Source organism: Mastigoproctus giganteus, chromosome 3, assembly GCF_048544385.1.
Source record: "Mastigoproctus giganteus isolate SK-2022 chromosome 3, ASM4854438v1, whole genome shotgun sequence".
Lineage (NCBI taxonomy): Eukaryota > Metazoa > Arthropoda > Arachnida > Uropygi > Thelyphonidae > Mastigoproctus > Mastigoproctus giganteus.
Genome location: NC_143577.1, coordinates 155,011,009 through 155,035,226, shown reverse-complemented (window position 1 = coordinate 155,035,226; position 24,218 = coordinate 155,011,009). Strand labels below are relative to the sequence as shown.

The following is a 24,218-nucleotide window of genomic DNA, read 5'->3' as shown; positions in this document are numbered from 1 at the left end:
CCTTTATGATAGCAATAACCCTTCCCTTTACCCCTGATGGTAGTTACCTCTTTGAATAAATCCCACTGCAGCACACTGGGATCACTGCCACCTAGTGGTTTCTTTAACTGTAAATTCTTAATGCATGAAGAATCACTACTGATAATCAAATCAAGAGTATTACTCCCTCTAATTGCCTTCTGGACATGCTGCTGTAAAAAACAATCATCCAATAAATCCACAAAAGCCTTACTAGCGTGCAAAGTGACCAACCCACAAATTTCAGTCAATATCTGGGAAATTAAAATCCCCCATTATAAGACTGTCTGATGTACTGGCCCACTCTATTTCTCTGTACAGTTTCTTATTATACTCATCAGAGTCATTAGGCCTATAGCACACTCCTACTCTCAATTTTGATCTCCCAATGCTTAGGTCACACCAAACTGACTCAACACTGCACTGTCCAGCGATGTCGACTGGCTTCACTTCCTTGGATTTTATGTGTTTCTTAACTAATAGCATAACCCCTCCTCCCTATCCTGTCTATCCTTTCTGTAGACGTACTCCCCAAATTCCAATTCTGCATTCCTTATATCTGTCTGACACCACATCTCTGAAATCCCAACAATATCTGCCTTTGATGTTTTGAGCAATACCTCAAATTCATCAAATTTATTTACCAAACTCCTAGCATTGGTGTACACGCAAGTATACATGCACCTGTTCTTTTTGTTAGCTACCCTAACACAACTCATGTGTTTACTTGTACCCCAATGATTCCCAGCAGTCTCTGAAATATCCTGCATCTTATTTGCCAAGCTGCTGCTCATTCCAATAGAAGCAGTGCAAGAATCACTTTCACCTCTGCCAGTGGCTACTGTTAATCTATTAGTCTTTGTATCCCCCCCCCAAGCTAGCAGTTTTCCGACCCACCTAACACTGCCTCGATAGCATCAGCAAATATTCTTGCACCCTTTCTATTTAAGTGTATCCCATCCCTGTAGAAGCAATCTCTCCTGTTAACAAGTACAGTCCAGGCTGAAAAAAATTCTACCCTTTCAGCCTTACACAATCTTTCCAGGGCCGAATTGATTGACAAGGCTCTCATCATATACTCCCTCCTATCGTGTCTGGGCAGAATTGCAGACACTTTCAAATTCAACCCTAATTCACGGCTTTTTTTTTCAACAGTGTGGGTGGTGTGGCCGAATCAGCAACACCGGAAGCACTTTGGGACTGCAATTGTGTTCACTGAAGCGGTGGGAGCTCCAGTTTATATATATCCTCTCTTGTTTTGTTATCACCCTCCATGCCTCGGGGGCAAGTCCGACCACCCAGTTTATTGAGCTGCCGTTCCCGCTCTTGGTTTGGTGTTTAGGTACCAGTAGACTTGCGTGGTCTCTGTCTGGTAGATGTTGTTGGAGGTTTCTTGTGTATATCTCCTTGCAGATGGAAGTGGGGGTCAGATACGGGTCTATGCCAATTATAACAATTGCAGTGCCTTTTCCTCTAGGCAGTTCAGCAGAGAGCCCGAGCATCAGTATCCTCTTGCTCAGAATAATCACCTGAGAGGGCATAAATTCAAATTGAGGAAGGACGGATGTCGGATAGATGTGCGGAAATTCGCCTTTAGCCAGCGGGCAGTTGGTTTGTGGAATAGACTTCCATCGCTTGTTGTTGAAGTTGATAGCCTAAACAAATTTAAGGCTCAGCTGGACAGGTATTTCGAACGAATTGAGGGGTGAAATGGGAGTAGTGGTTGTTTTTTTTTTTTTTTTTGGCTGATGCTGAATAAGCTTGCTTTCTTGCATCATATGCCTCTACTAATGCTAATGCTTGGCATTATTTATGATCAAGTTGGCATCGTCTTTTGTTTCCGTCTCGATTATTACCCCAGTGTTACACGTTTTCCTGATGGCTCTAATCTTGTCTGTTTTGAATCCTTGCGTCAGAGAGTCAATGACTTTCTTCTTGACCTCTTCACTAGTTTTAAGAGTATCAGTAGTGGTTGGTTTAAGAACCACAAGATGTGGTGTAGGGAGCAGCGTCTTCCTGGGTGCGGACTTGGTGTTGGTGGTGTTTGTGATAGCCATTGTTGTTGCAGTTTGATTCCTCAGCGCATCAGAATATGTTGGGGGGTGCTGTGGCATTTGACTTGCCCCGCATTCCATATAGGCCTGTAGCCGTGTGGTAGCTCTCTCTTTGTGAAGGTGTTCATCATGTAGGATTGTCTCCATCTTGTGGAAGATTGTGACAATCTCAGATCTGAGTTCTGCTGACACTCTATTTGAGTTTTCCTTGAAAATGTTCTCAAGTGCGGTTTTCCGAAAGCGCGTCTTTTCGTATATGGTACCCTCTGGTATGGCAGGGTCGAGCGGTGAGTCCTGCTGTTTGTCTTCTTTTGGGTCTTTTTGTGATGTGGCTATTTCTGGCTGTTCTTTAGTCTCTGTCTGCGAACGTGTTTCCCGCCCCAATCTAGGGATCAGTTGATTTTGATTTTTCCGCTTGGTTAGTTGGGATCCAGAACGTGAGTCCTCCTCTTTGTCCTGGGGTTCCACAATAACAGGGCCGTCACTCTGGCCCTGGGGATCATTGTGTTTTCCTGTTCTTCCTTCCATTTCACGAAATTCGGATAACCGGTACGGTTCGGGTGTATGGTAGGATAGTAAGATAGGCCACTGAAAATGATGGCAAATGATACCCACCGCAAGTCCGTGGCTTAATTTGAAGGTACACAGTTGGTTATGGGAGTTTTGGGCTATCCCCTCAATCATTTGGGGGGGGGGAGAAACACCTAGGTATAAAAGTGCTCCTAGAAACACGGGGTTACTTCCTGTTATGGTTTTCAGAGGCGCTAATCACGCTGGTAAAATCAGTTTTACTCTCGGAACAATAACTAGAGAGAGAGAGAGAGAGATCTCTTCCGTGGAATGTCTATGGAGGGGAGGGACACTGAGCACATGGTACATTTAGTTCCGCGAGCACATGGTACCTTTAGTTCCGCAAAGATAGAAGTGACATAAAATGGTGGGGCACTCTTGCGGCCCAGAGAGCACTAATTGGTGGATCCTCCCAAGTCAAGAATCAGATTTGAACACGGCAGCCACGTTATATCGGAGCAGTCTCCATTACATCGTTGTGAGCGGCATGGTGACCTGTCTCACAACAAAGGAAATAGATAAATAATGTAAAAATCTGATTATATTTCCCTAGAAAGTTGAAAAAGTGTCACCATATGAGTCCACTGTTGGTTGATCTTCAACTAGAACCAATAATTTTTTAACTGTATTACACTTAAAACACATAATTCAGACAAATTATTGCAGAGCGATAAACGACACATCCGTAAGGCAGCCATATTGGCGATCTGTTGCACTTTATAAAGTGTAAATTGTATTTAGTGTCTAACGGCACCAGGGGTTCCCCCCATCTCCGCGTTGCTTTCATTGTGGGTGTACCAGTTCACTGGGAAGGCCAGAGATTTAAAAGTGTATGGATATTGTACATGTGTAGTGTTGTGTTGTGTTGTTCATCTGGCCGAGTGGGATTTTGACCACCCTATCTGTACAGGATGCTGTTCGATAAATCATCAATACAACACCATGGTTTCCTTGCCACCTGTTTTCGCTGCCCAATAAAACTTCATATCTGTCCATATCATAACTCCCAGAGACCTTTCTTTTACTACTGTTTTTAACTCAACTCCACCAACTGTATAAGTTATTTTGGGATTGCTATTTCCCAAGAGCTTGCCATTCTGCTGCATTTAAACATAGCTGCCACTTTTCTGACCATTATTGAAGCCTTTTCAAGTCATCCCGAAGGAGTGCTCCCTGGCTTCAATCATTAATAACTCTCCCCATCTTTATGTTGTCTGAAATTTTTTACATCACACCCTTTATTCCCTTGGTGTTATTTATGAAAATCAGAAAATTCAGCAGTCCAAGAACCAAGTTATTATGAAATCATTTAGCTCCCTATTAGAGTTAGAGAAACTTCTGGCCTCCACTTCTCTACAGAATTCCCTGTGTGAATGTAGATACAAAATACTCATTCAGTTTTTCAGCTACCTAAGCAGGATCATCAACAGTCGAACCATTGATATCTAGTATACCAATCTAATTCCTTCCCATTCTAGAGTTTACATAAGTAAAGAAGTCTTTGCTGTTTTTCTTTGCATCCTTTGCCAGAGATTTTTTGTAATCTGCCTTCAACTGCCTAACCTCCTTTGTGACTTTATTACAGACTAGCTTATATCTTCTTCTTCTTCTTCTTCTTCTTCTTCTTCTTTAATGCTGCCGAATGGCGTTTGCGACTTCAATTTGATATTGTTCTCTGTCTAGCGCTGCGTGTAGAATTTGTGCTGTTGTCATGTGAAGCCAGGTGTTGATGTTATCTAGCCATGCCATTTTCGGTCTGCCTGGGCGTTTCTTGCCTTCGATCTTTCCCTCCAGGATGAGTGGTAGTAGGTGATATTTTTGTTGGTTCCTAGCGATGTGACCTAGATATTTGCATTTCCTGCTGATGATGGTTTTGAGCAGGTCCCGTTCCGTGTGCATGTCCTGCAGGACCTGTATGTTGGTTATCTTGACTGTCCACAGGATTTTCAGCTTTCTTCGGTAGAGCCACATTTCGAAGGCCTGGAGCTTTTTTGAAGTGGCTGATGTTAGAGTCCAGGTTTCTACATCGTAGAGCAGTATTGGCCAGATGTAGCATTTCAATGTGCGTAATTTGAGCGTGATGTTCAAGCTTCTGTCGGTGAGGAGGGTTTCCCCCTTGGTGAATGCCTGCCTGGCTTGTTCAATTCTGCTTTTGATTTCGGCCTCATGGTTCAGCTGGTCATCAATGAGTACTCCGAGATACTTGAAGCCGTGTATTTGCTCTAATTTTTCATTGTTTAGTTCGGCGTTGTTCTTCAGTTTCTCCATGTCGATTCTTTTTGTTGTGCTTGTGTGTTTGACTGCTTGTAATTTGAGACGGAGTGTTGCTATTACTGGGTTATGGTCTGATGATATGTCAGCTCCAGGGTAAGTTTTTGCCCTTTATTCCCTTGGTGTTATTTATGAAAATCAGAAAATTCAGCAGTCCAAGAACCAAGTTATTATGAAATCATTTAGCTCCCTATTAGAGTTAGAGAAACTTCTGGCCTCCACTTCTCTACAGAATTCCCTGTGTGAATGTAGATACAAAATACTCATTCAGTTTTTCAGCTACCTAAGCAGGATCATCAACAGTCGAACCATTGATATCTAGTATACCAATCTAATTCCTTCCCATTCTAGAGTTTACATAAGTAAAGAAGTCTTTGCTGTTTTTCTTTGCATCCTTTGCCAGAGATTTTTTGTAATCTGCCTTCAACTGCCTAACCTCCTTTGTGACTTTATTACAGACTAGCTTATATCTTCTTCTTCTTCTTCTTCTTCTTCTTCTTCTTCTTTAATGCTGCCGAATGGCGTTTGCGACTTCAATTTGATATTGTTCTCTGTCTAGCGCTGCGTGTAGAATTTGTGCTGTTGTCATGTGAAGCCAGGTGTTGATGTTATCTAGCCATGCCATTTTCGGTCTGCCTGGGCGTTTCTTGCCTTCGATCTTTCCCTCCAGGATGAGTGGTAGTAGGTGATATTTTTGTTGGTTCCTAGCGATGTGACCTAGATATTTGCATTTCCTGCTGATGATGGTTTTGAGCAGGTCCCGTTCCGTGTGCATGTCCTGCAGGACCTGTATGTTGGTTATCTTGACTGTCCACAGGATTTTCAGCTTTCTTCGGTAGAGCCACATTTCGAAGGCCTGGAGCTTTTTTGAAGTGGCTGATGTTAGAGTCCAGGTTTCTACATCGTAGAGCAGTATTGGCCAGATGTAGCATTTCAATGTGCGTAATTTGAGCGTGATGTTCAAGCTTCTGTCGGTGAGGAGGGTTTCCCCCTTGGTGAATGCCTGCCTGGCTTGTTCAATTCTGCTTTTGATTTCGGCCTCATGGTTCAGCTGGTCATCAATGAGTACTCCGAGATACTTGAAGCCGTGTATTTGCTCTAATTTTTCATTGTTTAGTTCGGCGTTGTTCTTCAGTTTCTCCATGTCGATTCTTTTTGTTGTGCTTGTGTGTTTGACTGCTTGTAATTTGAGACGGAGTGTTGCTATTACTGGGTTATGGTCTGATGATATGTCAGCTCCAGGGTAAGTTTTTGCCTTGAGGGCACTTGACTTATATCTGATGTTGATTAAGATGTAGTCAATTTGGTTCCTGACGATATTGTTGTCAGAGTCTTGTGGTGAGGTCCAGGTGTATAGTCGTCGAGGTAGTAGTTTAAACCAAGTGTTGGCAATGCTAAATTTTTCTTCTTGGCAGAACTGGACGAGTCTGTCGCCTCGTTCATTCCGTGTCCCCTATCTACCATATTCTTTTTTGTCGCCTGATAATTTATATGCATCCCATGCATTTTTCTTCTCTGCCACAAGTCTCATTAGTTTATATGTCATCCATGTAGGCCTAAACCTTGAGCAGTATTTCTTAGTTGGTATGAAAAGCCTAGAAGTTTCCAAGATTAATTCCTTGAATGCTTCCCATTTAGAATTTGCTGTTGGTAATATCATCAGTTGGTCCCACTGTATAGGATTTAAAAACTGTCTGACCACCATAGTCACCTTTATGAAAGCAAAAACCCCTCCCTTTACCCCTAATTGTTAGTTACATCTTTAAGTAAATCCCACATCAGTACACTATGATCAATTCAGGATCATCTTGACAAGAATGGTATCTTAAATAGTTGATAGCATTAGTTTATTAAGGGAAGGTCATGCCTGACCATTCTAATAAATTACTGTGATGTAGTAATTAAGCAGTTGGATGCAGCTAATATTTTTGATAGTATCCCTCATGAAAGGCAGCTATATAAACGGGAAGCAGTTGGGGTTACTTGTAAGAGACCACACTGTCAGGCTCGCTAAAAGATACGTGACAGTTGTCATAAATGGTCAGTCTTCTGAGTGGACTGGCATAACAAATTGGGTCCATTCAGGACTCACTGTTAGGGTCCCTCCTATTTTTTTTTAATTTTTCATAAATAAACATTGATGAGGGTATCCAAATGAAGCTGCCAAAGTTTTTTGATGATTTAAAGGTGAGGCGAGCTAGAACAACGATTCTTCAAAAAGACTTCGATCTGGATATATGAAGTGAAAAATGGCAACTAAAGTTTTAATGCTTCTAAATGTAAGGTGATGCATTTGGGAAACTAACATCTTGGACTCATTTAACTCATAAGCTAGAGGGAAAGGAGCTAAATGAGATTCAAAATTGAAAAGACAGGCTTTATGGTTCAATCTGACGTAATTTTCTATCCATTGTAAACAGGTGGCTAGGAAAGCACATGGTGTCCTACCTGATATCTATAGGACCTTTGCTAGTAGGGAAAAGGATGTCTTATTCCTTTATACAAGACAATAGTTTGACTGCATTTGGAACATTGTATTCAGGTCTTGAAACTGCACCTGAAGAAAAGACAGAACTCCTGGAAAGAAAGGTGACAGAAAAGAAAAGTGCAAGATTAGTAATGAGGGTAAATCAATGCATATATTAAGAACAGCTTTAGATGGTGTGGATTGCAAAGTTTGACAACTAGATATCTGAGGGGAAGATCTGATTGAGCTATATAAAGCACTGAAGGGGTTCAATAAAATGATTGAGTCAGATCTGTTGGATTCTTTTTTCTCATCTATGAGAAAGGTCTTCCTCTTAGATGAGACAAAAATCATGGGGTGGAGCACAAATAGAAGATCTTGGGGAATAACAGAAGACTGGATCTCATGAAGTTTACTTATAGCAAAGGGTTGTTAAACACTAGAATATGTTGTCTCCAACATGGCAAAATTCAAAGCAGTCTGGCTAACATCAAAGCTGAATTAGATGTTTATTTTATGGAAATGGGAATGGTATAAATATTTTGTTGTATTTTTTATATATATTATAGGTGTATGAAATATGAAAATATTAATTAGGTGTAGTGGTCATTGCAGAAATTGTCAGAACTATTAAAAATATAAGATAATTGGAAGAATAAGGCATGAGAATGTAAGAAATTATGTACCAATAAATTATAATTGAATAAACAGTAATAAAAAATTAATAAAAATTATAATAATTATTATATTTCATTCATGTAATAAATATAGGCAATTAAAAACATCCTATTTATTTAAAAATATATGTAAAGAATAAAAGACATTTGTTTGCATGCATAAATTTTTGAAAAATTAACCTTTCCTTTACATGTAGTTCCACTTGTCGTGTCTGGGCAGAATTGCACACTTGCAAATTCAGTCCTAACTTGTGACATTTTCCTAACATTGCCTTGTGCCTTGTAGTTGTTAAGTAAGTTCTTAGATCAGTGCATCATTTGGCTGTTATTGATTGTTTTGAAGAGTGTATACATTAAATTTTATCCTAATTACATAATATAGTTGGTACCTGGAGATTTGAATTACAGAATAGGCAAATAAATTTCCGTAATCTTGTACTTTGATTAAAATGGATTCAGATAAAAAAAAAAATTTAGTTAATTTGTATATTTATTATTTTTTTACAAGATTATACTTTCTGGCTTAAGAGTACACCATACTTGGACTTTTTATTTGTACTTATTAGTAAATACAAATAATCCTATCCAATTTTAAACATTAGGTTCACAGATGAGGCTATCTTCAAAAAGTGTAGGCAACAGACTGCTCACAAGTAAGTTTGTTATTAGCATTCTTTTGTGCTTATACGAATCATAAATATACATATTACGCTAATAGGTTTAAATTAGCTTAATATTTATATGATGTATTATTTAATTAATTTAATTTATTGATTAAAAATATTTTGTATTATTATGCACAATATTATTTGCAATATTCTTCAGAATAAATTACTGTAAAACCTGATATTTACATTATTAGGGTTTTTTTTTTTTTTTTGTTTTCTTGATATTTATGACACTTTTGAGACCCATTTATTTTCATATAATTTCTCTGTTTATTTTCCCATTAAATATATCTCTAAAACACCGAATTTCCAGCTATTTTAACCTACTTTTTTTTCTTTTTTTTTTTTTTGTTGTTGTTAACATTTAAACTAACATGTAAAATTTCTTTGTTAATTGAAATAGACTAGTTACTTTCTCACAACCTTGTACACGTGCATGTTTATTTCATCATATAAAGGTTAGTTGATACAGTATAAAACTTTTTTTTTTGTCACTGTACTTTTATTACTTCGCAAAACACCATAGAAATTCTATTCCAGATTTTTTTAAACTTTACTTTAAAATTATTCTTATTCAAATTACAAAATGTTAGGAAGACTGGTCTGTCCCTTTGTGTTTGTGACTAACAGAACTTAACTGCTTAATTAATGTGATCTTAATGCTTGCAACAGTATCAACTGTGCCTTTACAATGAGTTGTCATTGTATTGCACTGCTTTCAAATTACAAACAACTAATCTACCACTTAGAAGGTTTGTTTGAAAGTAGTGTAAAACCAGGGCAACTCTTGTACTGTAATTCAGACCATCATATCTTAACTCATGAAGGCTACCATTGCTGAATGGTAATTCTATCCCATTTGACAGCTGAATATGATAATTATTTTGGGTGTTATCCATCTTATAAACTCCTGTACCCCTATTTGCTGTCCAAGAATATAAAGTTATACTGTAAACAATTTACTTTTTTTATATATATATTTCTGATTCTTGTAGGCAAACTTTTTGCTGTTTTCTAGTAACTATCAGAGCCTTTTTTTTTTTTTTTTTTTTTTTTCAGACTTTCAGCCTTTTATCTCTAATATATAGAAGTCTCTCATCTTTCAAATCAAGGTCAGCAAAGACAATGACATTTGTCAAAGGCAGTGCAATACCATGGCAACTCATGTCATGAAGGCAAAGTTTGCTTTGCTGTGAGCAGAACAAACATTAAATTAATACGCAGATCTGAATCATGTGGTTGAAAAACACTTAAAAGGAAAAACCACTTATTCATTTATAGTGAATATGTGTATTCCCTGTAAATGAATAAATGATTTAACTCTTTTTAAATAATGTGTATAAGCCATGAATATATTCACTGTATTAAAAGAATTAAAGTAAAATTTCAACTTTGTTTTTATTTCCCAAAATTTTAATTATCCTCACAGTTTTCACCTTTTTTCACCAGTTGCAAACGTTAAACAGCATTAGCATTAGTAGAAGCATATGTTGCAAGAAAGCAAGTTTATACAGCATCAGCCAAAAAAAACCAAAAAACGACCTTCTCATTTCAACCACCCAATCACTTCAAAAGTTCAACCAGTTCTTCCTTGAATTTATTTAAATCATTAACTTCCACAATAACTGGTGGGAGTTTGTGCCAGCAATCAACCACCCATTGTCTGAAGGCAAATTTCCACACATCTATTCTACAACTGTCTTTCCTCAATTTGAATTTATGTCCCATTAGGGGTGTAACCTGAGCAAGAAGAAGAATCCCATCAGCATTGAGCTTGCTCAAACCATTCAAGGCCTTATAGAGCTTAATCAGCTCATATCGCAGGTGCCTAGTGTCCAGACACTAAATTTGCAAAACCTAAGCCTTTACTGGTTACTTGTAAGAGCAAACCCTTTGTTCCACTAACCAATCTTATTGCCTTTTTCTGTACTCGTTCAAGCAACTTTACATCCTTCCTAAAATGAGGCGCCCAGACCTGTATGCAGAACTTAAGGTGTACCCTGACCATTGCCTTATACAAGGTGATAATCACCTTATCCTTGCAAGAAAAATTCCTATATATCATTGACAGGACGCCATGAGCTAAACTTGCCGCCTGTCTACACTGCTCAGAAAACTGCATATCTCACATGAACGATTACCCCCGTTCTTTTTCATTCTCCACTTTCCTGAGTGTAGTATAGCATAGTTGGTACATTGCTGTGGGTTACTGCTACCTATATGCAGTACTTTGCAAATTTTCAATGTTAAACTCCAGTTGCCCAGCCAACTGCTCAACTTTTCTACATCTTGTTGTAGTAGCGTATTTTCATTAGTGCCATTAATAACCCTGCCAACCTTTGTATCGTCTGCAAACTTGGATATTAAGCCTTATATGCCTTCATTAATATCATTGATAAATACAGAAAACAACAATGGACCCAACATGGTCCCCTGTGAGACACCACTAATAACATTAATCCAATGAAGAGCAGTGTCTATTGATTAGCACTGTCTGTCTTCTCAAACTCAACCATCCCTTTATCCATAGCAGCAACTTGCCCTTAATCCACACTGCTCCAATTTGTACAGTAGTCTTCCATGTGCAACAGTATCAAAAGATTTCCTGAAATCCAATTATTGGCATTAGCGTTTTAGCATTAGTAAAGGCACATGATGCAAGAAAGCAAGCTTATATAGCATTAGCCAAGAAAAAAAAAAAAATTCTAATTTTGCCTGTTCACTCGCTCCAAATGTTTGTCTAGTTCTGCCTTGAATCTGTTTAAGCTATCAACTTCTACAACGACAGATGGAAGTTTGTTCCAGCAATCAACCACACATTGGATAAAGGCAAACTTCTGCACATATATCCTACAGCTGTTTTTCTTCAATTTGAATTTATGCCCTCTCAGGCGATTATTCTGAGCAAGACGAAGAATCCCATCAGCATTGAGCATGCTCAAACCATTAAACGCTTTATACACCTCGATCAGATCACCTCGCAGGTGCCTAGTCTCCAGACACTGTAATTTGCAAAACTTAAGCCTTTATTCGTAAGAGCACCCCTTTGTTCCATTCACCAATCTTGTTGCCCTTCTCTGTACTCGCTCCAACAGCTCTACATCCTTCCTAAAATTAGGCCTCCAGACCTATATACAGTACTCAAGGTGTGGCCTGGCCATTGCCTTATACAAGGGGATAATCACCTCCTTATCCCTGCTAGAAAAATTCCTGTATATCATTGACAAGACACCATGAGCTACTCTTGCAGCCCGTCTGCACTGCTCAGAAAACTTCATATCTGTCTGCACAATTACCCCTGGGTCCTTTTCATTCTCTGCCACTGTCAGTGTAGTAACACACAGTTGATACGTTACTCTGGGGTTACTGCTTCCTATATGCAGTACTTTACATTTTTCAATGTTAAACATTCAGTTGCCACCTCTCAGCTCATCTGCTCAACTTTTCTAGATCCTGTTGCAGCAGTGTACTGTCATTAGTGTCATTAACAACCCTGCCAACCTTTGTATCGTCTGCGAACTTGGATATTAAGTCTGATATACCATCATCAATATCATTAATAAATACAGAAAACAACAGTGGATCCAACACTGATATCAAGTATACGATATAAAAATTATTTTTTGCGTCCATTTCCTTTGTGACCACATCATAGTAAGTTGTCAATCAAATTGGTTAGACAAGACTTCCCTGTAACAAACCCATGCTGTCTCTGAACTATAACTGTGGCCTTGTCTAGATGATCCTGCAGTGCTTCTTTAACCAATGACTCCATTATATTCCCTGGAAAAGAAGTTAAACTAACAGGTCTGTAATTACTCCTGTCACTCTTTAATCCCCGTCCTTTGTGAATTGGAGATATGTTTGCACATTTTCAGTCTGTGGGGACCTCCCCTGAGTCCAAGGATGCTTTCATATTCATGGCTAATGATTTGCTTACTTCCTTTTCTGCCTCCTTTAATATAACTGGATAAATCCCATCCACCCCAAGTGGCTTTCTCATGTTTATCTTCAACAATTTCTCCTCCATGTTGGTCTCAGTTATTACAAAATCCCTTAGCTCCCTGTTACAGTTTTATAAACTTCTGACATTCTCCTCCCTTAATAACTCCTCGTGTGAATGTAGATGCAAAATACTCATTAAGTTTGTCAGCTACCTGAGCAGGATTCATCAACAATCGAACCATTGATAGCAAGTGCACCAATGTGATTCATCCGCTTGCCTTCTAGAGTTTACATAAGTAAAGAAGTCTTTGCTGTTCCTCTTTGCATCTTTTGTGACTTGATTACAGACTAGCTTAAATCTACCATAGGCTTCTGTGTCTCCTGATAATTTGTATGCATCCAGGCATTTTTCTTCTCTGCTTTGAACCTCATTAGTTCATCTGATGTCCATTTAGGCCTAAAGCTTGAACATTAGCTTCCAAGATTAATTGAATGCTTCCCATTTAGAATTTGCTGTTGGTAACATCATCACTTGGTCCCACTATATAGAATTAAAAAACTTTTTGAGAACTCTGTAATCACCTTTATGAAAGCAAAAACCCTTCCCTTTACCCTTGATGGTAGTTATATCTTTGAGTAAATCCCACATCAGTACACTGTGATCACTGCCACCTAGTGGTTCCTTTATCTGCAGATTCTTAATGCATGAATAATCATTGCTGATAATTAGATCAAGAGTATTACTCCCTCTGGTTGCTTCTCGAACATGCTGCAGTAGAAAACAATCATCCAATAAATCCACACAAAATCTTGCTAGTGTGCATGTGACCCACCCACGAGTTCCAGTCAATATCTGGGAAGTTAAAATCCCATATTATAAGGCAATCTAATGTACTTTCTCACTGTATTTCTCTGTACAGTTGTTCATTGTACTTATCAGTCATTTAGGCGTATAACACACTCCTACTCTCAATTTTGCTTTCCTAGTGCTTATGTCACACCATAGTGACTAAACATTGTACTGACCACCCATTTCATCTGGATGCACTTCCTTAGATTTTGTGTGTTTTTTAACTAACAGCATAACCAGTGGTGGGATTTAGCTGTTCACACCAGTTTACACGAACGTGTTCCTAGAATTTCCCACGTTCGCCAATCCGGTCCCTGAAGGATGTTTCAGCTGAATGCCACGCGAGCCACACTACTTTTGGTCTATGTTTTTTACCTTGGAAAGGGGGAGTAAGGTGGTAGAGAACTGGCTTTTAAAATTTTTCATCACACCACTGAGCATAACCTCTCCTCCCTTTCTATTCTATCTATCCATTATGTACACATTGCACACTCCAAATTCCAATTCTGCATTCCTTTTATCTATGTGAAACCACATCTCTGATATCCCAACGATATCTGCCTTTGATGTCTTCACCGGCACCTCAAATTCGTCAAATTTGTTTACTATACTCCTAGCATTGGTGTACATGCACCTGTTCTTACTCTTAGTTACTCTAACATAGCCCATGTATTTACTTGTTCCATTATGACTCCCAGCAGTCCATGAAATGCCCAGCACCTTGCCTTCCATCCTGCTGCTCATTCCAATAGAAGCATTGTAAGAATCACTTTCACTTCTGCCTGTGGTTACTGTTAGTTTATTAGTTTGTGAATCCCCCAAAGCTGGCGCCTCCGTAGCCAGGTGGGAAGGAGCAGCAGTGCATAGCATATGCTTCTTGATTAGACCGGGGTTCGAGCCTGTCACCACCAAATACAGAGGATGTGGAAAGGTCAGGGAATGACCACCGCATATCCCGGAGCAATATGGCCTTAGTTGCTAATGCTCCTAAAAACCAAATAACTAACCCCCAAAGCTAGGAGTTTTCCGACCCACCTAACACTGCCTCGACAGCATTAGCAAATATTCTTGCAGCCTTTCTATTTAAGCATATCCCATCCCTATAGAAGCAGTCTCTCCTGTTAACAAGCACAGACCACACTGAGAAAAATTCTACCCCCATGAGTCTTGCACAATCTCTCCAGGCCTAATCGATTGACAAGACCCTGATCATATACTCCCTCCTATTGTGTCTGTCAGAATTGCAGACACTTTCAAATTTAACCCTAACTTGCAACTTTCTTTTCAACCTTGACCTGTACTTGCTAAGTAAATCCACAGATATCCTACTCTTTATGTCATTAGTGCCATAAGTAATATTATACAAAGGGTGATGTTGTGTACAACAATATCACAATTTGTGCCCTTAAAAGATGATAACTGCTCTAGGTCATCAACTTTTGCCCCTAGCAGATAATCGATTTTATTCTATTTTGTTTATCATATAAATAATATTTAATTTTTCCCCTTTCATGTTTTTGTTTTTCAGAGTATATACATAGAGCTGCATTTTTAGGGCCACTTCAGACATTGTCCATTAATATATGAATTGTCATGAAATTTCTGCATCTCTCAACTGTGTTTCTAACCAGTTATAAACACAGTTTATAAACTGATATCAGCACGAAAATAGTTTTCAAAATTGTAGGAGGGTATTGACTGTTTAATCTCACTTCATTTCGATTTTGGCATGCAGAATCCAAAATTGAAAATATTTTTTGAAATTCAGATCTGGAAGTCAGAATTGAAAGGAAAAAAAACATAAATACTCTACCTTCCAAAAAGTATCTGGATGCGTATTGGTTTCTCACTGAGATCACTACCATTCACTTCAGTAGCATATTGGTCCACCTTTTCACCACCATCACACAATATACTGTCCTGGGTAAGCTTTCCATAAACGAACAATAGATTACAGCGAGTATTATCCATTCTTCTGCAGAATAATGGCAATTTGAGCCACTGATGTGGTGAGATGTATTTGTCTGTCCTTCATCAATTGATATTCCAGTTCATTCCCTAACGGGTTCAGATTGGGACTCTATGCCAGCCATTCCAACTTGAATGGCTGGCATAGAGTCCCAATCTGGCTATTGGTCCATGAATCATTCTTGAACAGCACTGGTGGTATGCCATGAGGCATTAACCTGTTTATATAAATAGGTCCATATCAAAGAACTGCCACTTTGTAGGAAGCAGAAATTGTCCCAGATTGTTAGGGTAGGCATCAGCATTTGTGGTTTCTCCATATGACTCACAAATGTCCTGTGCCATACCATGAAAACCAACTGCAAGCAATTATCCCACCTCCTCTCAGCCCAGTAAAATTTGACAGCAGACATTTTCCAGGAATCCTCTACATGCACGCCTATCCATTTGATCAGAATAGTGAAATTCATCACTAAATAGAACTGATTTCCACTTCTCTGTAGACCACTTATGGCATTTGTTGTACCATGCAAAGTGAGGCCACTGATTGCAGTTGGTGATGTTTGGCTTATGTGCTGCCTCTCTCTCTCTCAAAAACTGATACTATGGAACACCAAAGATATACTTTTTTTTTCATACAGATCTAAGTCCCTATTGGACCCTTAAACTCCTGGTTGATGTTTAAGGTGGCAATAGAGACTGAGATCTGTATGAAATACCAAATCATGTTTGACAGGAGTTTTGTGCTACCTTTCCATGTACCATCTGGTGACATAGAGTGCACTTCTGTGGTCTTAACATTAGCATTAGTTGAGGTATATTATGCAAGAAAGCAAGCTTATATAGCATCGGCCAAAAAAAAAAAAAAAAAAAAAAAACCTTCCCATTTCATCCTACAAGTCATTCCAAATGTTTGTTCAATTCAGCATTAAATTTATTTAAGCTATCAACTTCCGCAACAACAGGTATAAGTCTGTTCCAGCAATCAACTACTCAGGCTAAAGGCAAACTTCCGCACATCTATTCTACAACTATCTTTCCTCAATTTGAATCTATTCCCCATCAGGTTCTTAGTCTGAGCAAGCGTAAGTATCCTGTCAGCATTGAGCCTGCTCAAACCATTTGAGGCCTTATACATCTCAATCAGATTATCTCCTAGTCTCCAGATGCTGGAACTTGCAGAACTTAAGCCTTTCTTCATAAGTGCACCCCTTTGTTCCTCTCACCAATCTTGTTGCCCTTCTTTGTACTCGTTCTAGCAACTCTACATCCTTCCTAAAATGAGGCCTACAGACCTGTATACAGTACTCAAGGTGTGACCTGGCAATTATCATTGGCAAAACTCCACGACCTGCTCTGGCAGCCCATCTGCACTGCTCAGAGAACTTCACATCTGACTGCACAATTACCTCCAGGTCTTTTCCATTCTCTGCCTCCCTTAGTGTAATACCACACAGTTGGTACGTTTCACTTGGATTACTGCTACCCATATACAGTACTTTGCATTTGTCAATGTTAAACTTCAGTTGCCACCTCTCAGCCCATCTGCCTAACTTTTCTAGATCCTGTTGCAGTAGCATACTGGCTTTAATGTCATTAACAACCCTGCCAACCTTTGTATTATCTGCAGACTTGGACCATAAGCCTGATATACCTTCATCGATATAATTGATAGATACAGAAAACAACAATGGGCCCAGCACCGAACCCTGAGGGACTCCGCTAATAACATTAGTCCACATAGAGTAGTGTCCATTTATTACCACTCTCTGTCGTCTCCCACTCAACCATCCCTTTATACATTGCAGTAACTTGTGCTTAATGCCATACCACTCTAATTTGTACAGCAGTCTTCTATGTGCAACAGTATCAAAAGCTTTGCTGACATCCAAGTATATGATATTAAAATTATTTTTTTGCATCAAGTTCCTTTGTGACCACATCATAGTATCCAATCAAATTGGTCAGACAAGACTTCCCCTTAACAGATCCATGCTGTGTCTGAACTATTGCTGCTGTCTTGTCTAGGTGATTCTGAAATACCTTTTTAACCAGTGACGCCATTATTTTCCACAGAACAGAAGTTAAACTGATAGGTCTATAATTATTTGTGTCACCCTTTGAACCCCCTTTATGAATTGGGGATACGTTTGCACATCTCCAGTCCATTGGGACCTCCCCTGACTCTAAGGATGCTCTCATTATTATGGCAAAATAGATGCAAAATACTCATTGAGTTTATCAGCTACTTGAGCAGGATCATCAATAGTTGAACCATCTATGTTAAGTGGACCAATCTGATTCATCCCCTCCATTCTAGAGTTTACATAAGTAAAGAACTCTTTTCTGTTTTTCTTTGCGTTAATTGCCAAAGATTTCCTGTAATCTGCCTTTGCCTGCCTAATCTCCTTTGTGACTTGATTACAGACTAGCTTATATCTGTCGTAGGCTTCTGTGTCGCCTGATAATTTATATGCATCCCATGCATTTTTGTTCTCTGCCAAGAGCGTCATTAACTCTGTCTGGTTGCCCCTCGAACATGTTGCTGTAGAAAACAGTCCTCCAATAAATCCACAGAAGGCTTGCTAGTGTGCGAATGACCACCAACCCACAAGTTCCAGTCAATATCTGGAAAGTTAAAATCCCCCTTACAATACATTCTGATTTACTGGCCCATTCTATTTCTCTGCACAACTGTTCATTGTACTCAACAGCGTTATTAGGCCTATAACATACTCCTACTCTAATTTTCCCTTTCCCAGTGTTTGTCACACCAAACAGACTCAACATTGCACTGTCCACTCATGTCAGCTGGATTCACTTCCTTAGATTTTGTGTTTCTTAACTAACTGCATAACCCTTCTCCCTTCCTACCCTGTCTGTCCTTTCTGTACATATTGTACTCCCCAAATTCCAATTCTGCACTGCTTATATCTGTGTGACACCATGTCTCTGATATCTCAACAATATCTGCCTTTGATGTCTTGATCAGCATTCAAATTCATAAATTTTATTTACTATATTTCTAGCATAAGTATACATGCCCTTGTTCTTACTCTTAGTTACCCTAACACAGCCCATGTATTTACTTGTTCCATGATGACTCCTAGCAGCTCTTGAAATCCCCAGCAACTTGCCCTCTAGGCTGCTGTTCATTACAATAGAAGCAGTGCAAGAATCAATTTCGCTTCTGCCTCTGACTACCATTAATATTTTAGTCTGTGATTCTACCCAAACTAGCTGTTTTCCAACACACCTAACATTGCCTCGATAGCATCAGCAAATATTCTTGCACCTTTTCTATTTAAGTGTACCCCATTCCTGTAGAAGCAGTCTCTCCTGTTAGCAAGCACAGATCACACTGAAAAAAATTCTACCCCGTGAGCCTTGCACAATCTCTTCAGGGCCAAATTGATTGACAAGGCTCTCATTGTATACTCCCTCCTGTTGTGTCTGGGTAGAATTACAAACACTTTCAAGTTTAACTTGTGACTTTTTTTTTTTTCAGCATTGACCTGTACTTGTTAAGTAAATCTGCAGATCTCTTACTCTTAAAGTCATTAGTGCCAATGTGTACAACAATATCACCTTTTGTACCCTTAAAAGATGATATCTGCTCTACAACATCATCAACATTTGCCCCTGGCAGATACTCTGGTCCTGTTCCACCCATCCTTTTTGCATAATATATTCCCTGTTTCTCTGACAATAGAGTCACCGACAATAACTAGTTCCTGTGGGACCAGCACATTTTGCCTTGGAGATTGCCCGTGTTGCCTGATGCAGAATAGTGAGCTCTGTTATTGAGTTTGGCAGCTGAGAGCTTGATGTGCCCGTCATATTAATTTCTTCAAGGGCATTTACCCTACACCTTAAACTCTCATAGATTGTTCATCAGAATGCTTAGTTGGCACCGTATTTCTTCACAATCTCTGCATCTAGTACAGACATACACATCTTCCTTGGCTAGATCATGTCTCTTTCTAGACAGGTCTGCAAACATTTCACATTTCGCATATTGTTTTAGACTGTGATGCGTGGGAGAATCACCCCCTTCGGTTCTCCTGCAGGCCACAGCAAGCTGGCTATTCTGTGAATGCTGCTTTGCTGCTCTAGTCTGTTGCTCTAGTCATTATTCTGTTTAAGTATAATTTAATTAACAATGAAATTTAATAAGATTAATAAATTTTATTGATAATACCATACTAATCTAACAGATTTCTAATACAGTGCTACATATTTCGCTATCTAGTTTGGTGTTAAACTTTATGGTATTCCTTATCGTATACAATGGCGGCAAGTTACGAACGTAAGATCTGCAGACACTAAGTATTAACTTTCAAAATTGCTATCTAAATTCAAAATAAACCATGGAACTTGACTAGAACTATAAAGCTACTTATAGAAAATAATTTAGTATAACAATTTAGTCAATAAAACAACTAAATATAAATGAAAACTTAGCGTTCGCTGGAGCTGCAAAAACCTTGACCAATGTGATCTTCCTTTGCATGACAGTCGTATTATCATGATTCTGTTTCATGATAGCATCACCAACTTTGTATGTGTAGCGTGTCAGTAGTTGCACAAATTGCTGACATTCAACAATAAAAGCCCCCTTGAAATCAGTCATCTTGGTTCTAGGACAAGACCAATTAACTTGTGCAGCTCAGTATACCTTCCTTATATACCAGTCTGAGTCACTTGTTTGTTCAGGAAGATTCAATGAACTATGAAAACAGGAGTTTTTTGGAGGATATTGTAGATATAGAGGATAATAGTTCAAAAAAATGTTATGGAAGTTTTTAAATGAATTTTATTTTTAAGATTTTGAGTTGATTTCTGACAATAACTTACCAGTAGTTTACACATAATTTTTTTGCAGATTGCTCCATATTCTAGTAGTTGAAGGAGGTTACTAGGAGATTTGGTCTAAATTTATTTAAAGGGAAGTGGAAACTGAAGTGAGCACTGAAACAATAACGAATAACAGGTTGATTTGGGAATGTAACCTAATACATCTCTAATTAACCACTTGAGAAGTGTGAAATGCACCTCCAAAAATATGTTGTTACAATTATTATAAATTTTCAGCAGTAAAATAATAAATTTCAGCCCAATGGCTCTTTTTGTTCCTCACCTCCTCACACTTTCATTGAACTTCATGCTCCCCATGGAAAAATTCATTGGGCCTCAAAACATTGCCCAGCTGCTGCATCATAGTTGATGTAGCAGCTGGGCAATGTTTTTGTAGCATATTTTTATGATTCTACTGAACTTAAGAAATTCTTAGAAACCCAGGTCATAATATATATTCTTGTTTATTATGACTTTGGTTTCTCAGAATTCCTTGCAGTCCAGTGTGCATTGAATAGAAGTATTGACTGGGGCTATAATAAATAATAATACAATCACACTAGCACTGTGTGATTTTCAACGAACTAATGAAGCTAGTACAGGCATAAGCACTCTAGAGTAGCTGCTAGCAACTAGCACCTCCATGCAACCCATATATACAGGAGAACAATAATAACATATGGTTAATTGATGGATGATGATTCATTATAATTATATAGCGAGTCATTATCCAAAGAAGAAAGCATTTTAAAGACAATCACATGACCTTCTGACAAACTCATATTACAAAATAATTACTGTGACATCAGATTGTTTGGAGCAGTATGATAAGATTTAAAATATCAATTTTTATCAGCAATTGTTTATATATTCAAAACAAAATATTCAGCACAGCATTCTATATTAAAATAAATTAACACACTCTTATAAAAACAGACAGGCTTTACAATGGTTTCCCCATCTTCTGTAACTGTACAAAGTGTGATCAAAAAGTTCAGGGACTAATGGCATCTATTGAAATTGTTGCATCATAAAAGTGTGACTTGTCTCAACATGTTTGGTGATTCATTTAGATATAGTAACACACGAATTGCCTATTTATCTGTAGACAATCTGAATTCATCATCATCATTGGCCATTTTCAATCCACTGCAAGATGAAGGCCTCTCTGGTAACTTTCCAGTTCTTTCTGTTCTGTGCAATGGCCATCCATTTACTGCCCATGAATTCTTGAATTCATGGGCAGTAATTCCATGAATTCATCTGCCCATCTCCGTTGTTGTCTTCCTGGTTTTCTTTTAGCTCCTTTTGGGTACCATTCTGTTATTTTCTTAGTCTGCCTGTTGTTGTGTCTTCGGTTTCTATTTCAGTTCTTTAGTTTTGATAAGAATGTCCTTTACTTGAGTTTACTGCCTAATCCATGTATTTCTCTTATCCAACAGCCTGATTCCTAATATAATTTGTTCCATTCTTCTCTGTGTAGTTTCGGCTTCTTTTCCTTTCCAAAAGTATGGAAGAGAAGCTGAATTAGTGTGCATTGAATAGGAGTTTTATGCATTTCATTGCATTTTAAAAAGGGACTGAGCACTAATTTTGCCTCAAATTAGGAAAAGGTGCAACACCCACAAAATATTGAAAACAGCTCTCTGAGAAGATACTGTTTGCTGTTTGAAAACATTTATTATTAGCAGAGGCATACAATTCAAGAAAGCAAGCTTATACAGCATCAGCCAAGGGAAAAAAAAAAACAAAAAACTTCCCATTTCACCGATCCATTCACTCCCAAAGTTTGTCCACTTCTTCCTTTTATCAGTTATTCACAAAGTTTAAAATGAACAACTTATCTTTTGAAGGTGATCTTTGTTCTGGCTGCCCTTCAACTTCAAAAACAAATGATTCAATCACACATGTTTGGATATGATCAGGCCAACAGCAAAGTTATTATGAAATTAACATTTCTTATGGAGTGTTCAGTCAGTTTAACACAAGATTTAAGAATATTTCAAATGTCAGCCAAGTTTGTGCCTCACATTCTGATTGCCACTCTGGGATCATGAATGATCAGAAGAGAGAGAGCAGCAAATTCTCATATGTCAGGATTTTAATTGACATTCTGCTGCTTACTTGTCCTTCATTTGTTTTTGTTATTACCAGTGATTAATCATGGGTGTGCGGCTATGGTCCAGAAACAAAGGCACAATCCTCTGAGTGGAAGACATACTCAGGCTCCTCGTTCTGAAATGTCAAAAAGAGCATGACAAATCTTGATCAAATGTGAAGATCATGCTTATCATATTTTTTGACTTACAGAGTTCATTATAAATTTGCTCCACACGTCAAATGAACCAGGAATGCTAAAAAACAGTTCTGTGGAAATTATGTGTATGCTGCAGTTTGGAGAAAATAGTGCTATAAAAGTTGACTTCAGGGAATTGGTATTTGTATCATGATAATTTCCCTGTGCACTTTGCACGCTCTGCTTTCCCATCAAGGATTTCTAGAGAACCCAATCTATTATATTCATATTATTTAGCTCCATGCAATCCCCCCTCCCCCCCCGTTTAAAGTTCCCTTAATTGCAGTTATGTTGTTCAGTGGTTTGCAAATCTATCACAGATTTGCAATAACTGAGAAAATTATTCAGTATATAATGCAGGAACTATTAGCAGTTTCAATGTTTTTTCAATTTTTCAGGAATGAAAAATTGAAGAAACATTGAAATCTGTGTATACATTGTCATGGAGGTTACTTTGAAAGAGATCCATCTGAATAGCTAATAGACTTCATATATTCCCAAATATGACGGAAGTCATATTTGGGAATATATCAGGCATCATATGATTAAGTTTTTCCAGATAATGTCAGTGAACAAGGTTTTTTTTTTTTTTTTTTTTTGCTTAATCACTTTTTTAGGTTGTAACTTTCAAATTTGATAAATTATAACAAGACATCATGTTTTCTGTTACAGAAAATCTAGTCACTTTACGACAAAATTACTGTGCATTGTTCGTATTATGGATTTTAATATATAACATCAAATCGGTTATTGTAATAAATAACCTTTAAGATTATTTATTACTATAAGCAATAAGGCGGTAAAGATCTTTTCATGGTTGTTGACATTTATGTAGACAGTAACTAGAATACAGTCTGTCTTATGAGTTCAGCAGAGTTGTTAACAGCAGTTTCAGAAGTAAGTATGGTGCTGAAATAGTGGGTATGGAGCCATAGATATTGCCTATAAAAGTTTCAAACTGGAAAGAAAACTTTGGTTTATGTAAATTTGGTTAAGAAAAAGGGAAGAGTTTCCAATCCATTATTCTAGATACCTTTTTAATAAATTTTTCATGTTTTAAAATATCCCTACTTAGAGAATTGTTTAGTGACTCTGCAAATAATCAAGAGAAAAGTATTTCTGAATTTTGCACTTAAGAGCATTAATGAATATATTTTATAGGGCATCAAGACATAGTTTTATGATGAGGGGAAAATTCCTTCGAATCCAACAGCAAGAAAAACAGATACTTGCTTCTTTTATTCCTAAGAAATCCAGTATCAAAATGCCAAATAACCATGATGATTCTCCAGTATTGGTTGCAAACAGTGTACATTTTCAGAATAATACAGAAGTTCAAAAGAGATCAAGAAAAATGCAAAATAAAGAAACATGATATACAACAAATTCATAAACAACATGTATTGGTACAATATGTTTCCTGTTTATTTATTTTCAATATTTATTTTTATTTATATGCAATATTCATTTTATTATCATCATACATAAATTTACACTGATATTGATAATGTGCCTTCCTGTCACATTATCTATACCTCTATTTCTCAATCAGTGGGTCGTGAAAGAATTTGAAATAG

General features: G+C 37.9%; 1 protein-coding gene across 1 annotated transcript in view; it reads left to right on the top strand.

Moving 5' to 3' along the window:
* The window catches only part of LOC150088342 (G patch domain-containing protein 4), a 165,509-nt gene extending 141,493 nt beyond the window's left edge, over window positions 1-24,016 (top strand). Inside the window, exons 6-7 of the mRNA XM_090370728.1 lie at window positions 8,660-8,710; window positions 23,803-24,016. Of these exons, the coding sequence (XP_090226854.1) occupies window positions 8,660-8,710; window positions 23,803-24,016 (265 nt within the window). The remainder of the gene's footprint in view (window positions 1-8,659; window positions 8,711-23,802) is intronic.
* The last annotated feature ends 202 nt before the right edge of the window (window positions 24,017-24,218 follow it).